At 43.2% G+C, this 6,749-nt stretch overlaps 1 protein-coding gene across 1 annotated transcript in view; it reads left to right on the top strand.

Annotated features, from left to right (window-relative positions):
• Positions 1-2,406: 2,406 nt before the first annotated feature.
• pknox1.2 (pbx/knotted 1 homeobox 1.2) overlaps positions 2,407-6,749 on the top strand; it is a 9,831-nt gene continuing 5,488 nt past the window's right edge. Inside the window, exons 1-2 of the mRNA XM_076303178.1 lie at positions 2,407-2,474; positions 3,670-3,781. Coding sequence (XP_076159293.1) covers positions 3,731-3,781 — 51 coding nt within the window. The 5' untranslated portion in view covers positions 2,407-2,474; positions 3,670-3,730. The remainder of the gene's footprint in view (positions 2,475-3,669; positions 3,782-6,749) is intronic.

The raw sequence follows: 6,749 nt of genomic DNA, 5'->3' as shown, positions 1-6,749 counted from the left end.
GATGAACACAATAAAGCCACAGGGCTTATTTCCATTGTGGTCCTTATTCTGTCCCTCTCATCCCACGTTCTCACAAAAATCACTCACTCACTTGCTCTCTCCCATACACATAAACACACACACACACACACATACACACACACACGCATACCATAGGTCAGCAGAAGGCGTGCCGGAGGCGGGCTCTGATGGCGATGAGTTCCAGCGTCGGCTGGCTGAGGAGGAGGCCAAACTGCAGCGGCTTTACGGAGGTTGTGACCTCACCGAGTTCCCAGAATTCAACTTCCCCGGTCAGTTGACGCCACCGTCACCTCACTACACATGTGCACGTGCACACACACACACACCACTCACCCACGCTACACACTCTCTCTCTCACACACATTCTCCATGCTCTCTCTTTGTCTCACACACACACTGCACCACACTCTCTCACACACAGCACACAGCATCCTCACAGCATCCTCAATCCCAGTGGCGTGCTCTAATGTCCTCTGTTTCTCCCTTCACATTCTAGAACCCAGGCTGGATGAAGCCTCCACTAAATAAGGACCTGACCATTCACTGCACATGATCAGTGTGTGTGTGTGTGTGTGTGTGTGTGTGTTTGTGTGAAGATACCAGAGCCTCGATCTGGTCTGTGAGGCTGTGTGTGTGTGTGTGTGTGTGTGTGTGTGTGTGTGTGTGTGTGAGAGAGAGAGAGAGAGAGAGCGAGGATGTATGTGTGGTACTGTGATGCCAGAGCCTCTGGTGTGTGTGAGACTTCACCAGCTCTATAGCCTTTATGTAAACTGGGTTTAGGATATTTGGAAAAAGGGAACAGTTTGCACACAGTTTGCACATTTTAATTTCAACACCCAGGCTTTTATATGATCTCAGAGGTTAAAAGAGAGAAAATAAAATAAATATTTTGTGAGCAACAATGTGCAGGCCTTTGCTTTTTAACTATTTGGACTTGAAATATGAAGAGCATTATTTATCTAATAAGTTTTGTTTTAGACTATGTTGCATGGGCAATGTAAGTTTTTTTCTCCTTCTCATTTTCAAGCCATATATTGACATACTTTTGATTGGATGTGCCAGCTGGGGCAGCCGTGGCCTACTGGTTAGCGCTTCGGACTTGTAACTGGAGGGTTGCTGGTTCGAACCCCGACCAGTAGGCACGGCTGAAGTGCCCTTGAGCAAGGCACCTAACCCCTCACTGCTCCCCGAGTGCCACTGTTGTTGCAGGCAGCTCACTGTGCCGGGATTAGCGTGTGCTTCACCTCACTGGGGTTCACTGAGTGTGTTTCACTAATTAATGGATTGGGATAAATACAGAGACCAAATTTCCCTCACGGGATCAGCCAGCGGTTCTCTTAAATCACTAAAGAGTGTTGAGTCAAATTAAATATAGGCCTACATATTGTCATAGATAGATAGATAGATAGATAGATAGATAGATACTTTATTGATCCCCAGGGGAAATTCAAGGTCACAGTAGCATACAGACAACACACACACACACACACATTCACTAACAGCAGAAAGTAATTAAAAGTATATAATATAAAAAAACACAACTAAGCAATAAGGACAGTAGAAGATAAATATATACTAAAATACAAATTATACTAAATAACACTTAATCTAAATCAATTCTAAAAAAACAGTATCCACATAGTGGGTGATTAATCAATCAAGATGCGCTTGCAATGACTGAGGCAGGGACTGAGCCTGTGATTCTCTGTGCATAAGGTAAGTGTCATGGTGATGGTGCAAAAAAGTAAGTCAAACAGTGCAACAGTGCAAGAATAAGTCTATATATCTATATATATATAACTATATTAAGGAAGGTATAAGTGTGGTCACAGTTCGGCTGTGGCATGGAGGGAGGGGTTGTGCATATGTGCTAATATAGCACGCAAACAGTGAGGCAGAAGACAGTGGTAAAAAGTGGCTAGTGGCAGTTCAAGACATGGAGGTGGTGAAGAGGCAGACAGACTATGCGGAGAAGTCTATTTCTCCTCTTCCCTTAAGTGAAGCATTGAACAGTTCAATGGCCCTGGGGACGAATGATTTCCTCAGTCTCTCTGTTGTGCAAGGCAGTGAGCGAAGTCTCCAGCTGATCAGGTTCTGCTTAACAATAGTGTTGTTAATAGCTATTTCATTACGTGTCATATTTTGCTTTACTATATCAATAAAATGTAATCTCAAACACTCTGAGAGCTTTTATCTGGTATAGTACAGTGAGCATGATTGCAACCGCTCGCAATGAATATTTCAGACGGCTGGGAGTAAAAAGCGGAGTCTGCTTGCCTTCCTTTGAGGCCTCTGGGGGCGAGGCCCGTGCCGCTGAAACGTCATGTCTCCTCCCACACCATGGTTATTCATGAGCAAACTCGCCTGCGTGACTTTACGTGGTGACGACACGCGACAACTGCGGGTCCCGATTGCAGCAGCCGCTTGTCATTGTGACGAAGATTGGCACTAAGGTAAGCTGTCACTCAAAATCTTCTTTTTCCGTTCCCTATCAATCAAGCAATCTGAGCCACACACAAAAATGCCGTAGGCGAACAGGCACATGGGATCCTGAGAGGCGTAATATGTGTAAAGGCGTAGTGAAATAATGATGTGCGGAACGGACGGCCTTTAGCGTAAGGCGATTTTCTGGGAAACGAAGGATGAGGACCAGGAGCAAGGCCCAGTTTTTTAATCATCTTTTGTAGAAGTGCGAATGGCGCTAGTGGCGGGGAGGGAGAGGCAGCTGTCCCGAGATTGATTGATAGACGGCAGTGGGCAGGTTTTTATAACAATTAAAGGGACAGGACGAGATTTTACAAAGAAGAAAAAAACAACCAGTTTATCATTTTAGCCGCAAATATGACATTCGGCGACGCTAAACGCTGATGTTTGCGGAGGCCAACGAAGCCCCTTGTGTAAACAAACATATACCTCCATTTCAGACGGTTTCCTGCTACGGTTACGTTAGCTAGCATTAGCCATGGCTGTGTTCTGGGGAGGAACATGGCGCCTACATGAGTTCGACTATTCTAAAAGACATTCTTAATTCTGCAACCCAATGTAGGCTGCCGATGTTTGCGTTTTGTTCTCTGTAGAAGATATTTCTCAGCACCAAGCCTCTGAATTGTGTCATTGACAACGATAGAAGTGCGTCTACACACACAAACATGGGCACAAAAGTTTCGGTTGTGTCGATACAGTATTCAGCATTTTCGAGCGTAAGGGCGTGAATGCATGCACTCCCCTTGTGCGAGTTGTTGCAGCAATCAACATAAGCGGAAAGCGGCACAGAAAAGGCGTGTGGTTGACCGATAAGGTTGCGAGCTAACTTTAAGCAGCCACTAAAGCACGAGGCACAAAATGAGTAATTTCCGGTCAAACAATTCAAACTAACCACCGACAGCCCTCTGATGTTTTTGTCTCCTTTGACGGTTCGAACAAACACAAATACTATGTGTTATGTCGCCAAGTTAACACAACATTACACAAGGCGGCAAAGTTGGTGACCTTTATCGCTTCCCATAATATCCACACTATTAAATAGCCTACTATAAATACTCCTGATATGTGATATGAGAGTGTGATGGCCCCAGTGAGGCTTTAAGAATTACACAAGAGAAATAAAGCGAGTGCCGCATGATGACTGTGATGTGTGTGTATCCGCAGGACCGCTGCTGCTGACCGGATCCTCTATAATGATAAAGTACTCCGGACATAAACATTAACAATGATGGCTTCCCAGTCCATGCCTGTAGAGGAGTATCAGGAGGCTGAACAGGTGAGCGTGCGTGTGTGGGGGGGTGTGCGCGGGCATAAGCACCTATGGAAAGTAAAATCATAAAACATAAAACTTGTCCATCAGTGCAAACCGAACGGGGCGGCCGCGCGCGCGGCCCCGGTAGCGTCCGGTGGGCGGTAGTCAGAGAGAGTAGTTATGCACGACACGCGCAGCCTCACGGGATCAGTTCTCCGTTCATTCATAAAGATCTCTGTTTCATTTACTGTAACGAAATCTCAGTTCACCTTGACACACAAACTCACACTGCCAACGCAAATGGATGGTTTGGGTCATAAAACCTACACACTCGCCATATTCATTTTGAGAGTAATGGAAGCCTCAGTGCTTACATGGACAACTTACAATTATTTCATTCATTTTGAGTTACAGTGTGAGTGCAGCTTAGATAAGAATGCATAAGAATGCAAACCCTACAACTAGTGAGTTCAACTACAGTATGATTTATCCCATGTTTTCATTCATCATCAGGCATCACAGGTTACATTTGGAAAGGCTGAAATGCATTTAAAATGTCCCTGGTTATGTTTGAAGAGGCTGAAATTTTTAATTTGTGATATGCCTGGTTATGTTTGAAGAGGCTGAAATGTTTCATTTGAGATGTGCCTGGTTATGTTTGGAGAGGCTGAAATGTGTGTTTAGAGTTTCATGGAAGTGGAGTATGTGATAAGGAGGAGAATCTCCTCCTGGGAAGTGGAGTATGCTATGAGGAGGAAGAGGATGACTAAGAAGAAGAGTGTTTAGAGTTTCCTGGAAGTGGAGTATGTTATGAGGAGGAGGAGGATGACGAAGAGGAGACTGTGACTCTGTGAATCTCCTCCTTCTGGGAAGTGGAGTGTGTTATGAGGAGGAGGAGGAGGACGACGAAGAGGAGACTGTGACTGTCTCCTGCTGTCTCTGAGGCTTTTAACAGAGAAGAGGAGCTGAGGTTTGCTAGACTGTCTGCTGAAGATCTACATCTCATTTCCTGTTTCAGAATGACTCGTTTAGTTTCCCAAGTCAAGTCAAGTTTATTTATATAGCGCATTTCATACACAGAGGTCATTCAATGTGCTTTACATGAACAGTATCCTTTGCCTACAACAATTGTGTATCAAGGAGAGGGGCAACCCTAAGTCTTTCCTTCTTTTTACCAAATATAATTACTTTTTTCTTTGTTCAGCTGAAGAAAAATGTTGAGACATCCAGGTGTTGATTTGTTCTATACACTGACACATAGATTCAAGGGGACCATTTGTGTGTCATCTGCACAGCTTTGATATAAAATCAAATTAGTTTGGATGATTTGTCCAAGTGGGAGCATGCAATGCTGCACGTCCAGTAGCACTAAGACTGATGTTTTACCTGAATTTGTGTTAAGGCGTATGTCATCGAAAACTTTAATGAGAGCTGTTTCAGTGCTGTGATTTGCCTGAAAACCAGACTGAAAGTAATCAAAATACCCATTTGATGTTAGTAAGGTGGTTAGTTGATTAAAGACTACTTTTTCAATAATTTTGCCAATAAAAGGTATATTGGATATGGGCCTGTAATTGTTTAGCATGGAGGCATCCAGGTTATTGTTCTAGAGAAGTGGCTTTACAACAGCTGTTTTCAGTGACTTAGGAAAAGTGCCAGACAGCAGTGATACATTTACAATTTGAAGGGCATCTGCCGCTATAAGGTGAAAAACAGTTTTGAAGAAATTGGTAGGCAGTGTCTAAGACACACGAGGAAGAGCTGAGATTCTGTACCGTTTTTTCAAGTGTTTCGTAGTCTATCAAGTTGAACTCTGACATCAAGTTAAGTTTCCCTCTATTTGTAGTTTGTAGTTATTTGAAGTTCAGTTGTTTAATTAGTAAATGAGCAGATATGTTGAGTCTGATTTTGTCAATTTTACCTTTGAAAAAAGATGAAAACTCATTTATTAGTTGAGAGAAGTTCAGGTGCTAATTGTGAGGGGGAATTTATTAACTTCAACAGTTGAAAATAGAATATGAGTGTTATTTGAACTTCTACTGATAATGTTAGAAAAGAAAGACTGTCTTGCTTTGTATATTTCAGAGTTATATATGCGGAGCATCTCTTTATGGATTTCATAGTGGATCTGAAGTTTGTATTTACACCATTTTCTTTCAGTCTTCCTACACTCTCTTTTTAGGAGTTTAACAGCTGGGTTTTGCCTCCATGGTGCTTTCTGTTTGTCCTTAACTTTTTGAATTGTAATAGAGCAATGTCATCCATAATGTTTGCCATCCCAGCAGTGTAACCCAGCAAGGTATCGATGAGATGGGAAGCATTCAGATATTATTTAGACTTGGGTTTAGGTAAGGATTTAGGCTGCCAAAAGTTGCCAGGTTGAGGTTGTTGTTACAAACCTTTCACCTGTAATCAAAGTATGGCACAGGGCAATTCATTCACACAGGGCAATTCACACACACAGGTCAATTCACACACAAAGGACAATTCAATCAACTTCTCAAATATGGGTTGCGATAGACTCCCATAGGACACACAGGAGGAGCCCTCTCCTTTGGTGTATATCCCCAAACACACAACGTTCATCAATAATGCACACACACACACACACACACACACACACACACACACACACACACACACACACACACACACACACACACACAGGTGTCATGAACAGTCAGTATGTGTTAGGAAGACCCTTGATTGATCCACAACAAGGCTGGTTGGCAACATGTGACTCAAGCCTTCCTTGGCCTAATTGTGGATATGTGTGTGTCTGTGTATGTGAGAAAGGGAGCAAAAGAGAGAAAGTATCCCGAAATCAGGATGGCTCAGAGTGATTAGACTGAAATATCCAAGTGTGATCTAACATGCTCGTTGGCTGCCATGGTTGAGTATTTTTAACACTTTTTCTCAATCAGTCATTGTTTGTCCGTCACATGCTGTAGTCACACGGTTTCTCACAGAGCTGCTAGTCTGAAGCTGTTGG

Source organism: Alosa pseudoharengus, unplaced genomic scaffold (genome assembly GCF_046254945.1).
Source record: "Alosa pseudoharengus isolate Yale_2024_CS ecotype anadromous, Long Island Sound unplaced genomic scaffold, YU_APseudo_1.1 YU_APseudo_1.1_scf_24, whole genome shotgun sequence".
NCBI lineage: Eukaryota > Metazoa > Chordata > Actinopteri > Clupeiformes > Clupeidae > Alosa > Alosa pseudoharengus.
This window is presented reverse-complemented; position numbering and strand designations above follow the sequence as displayed.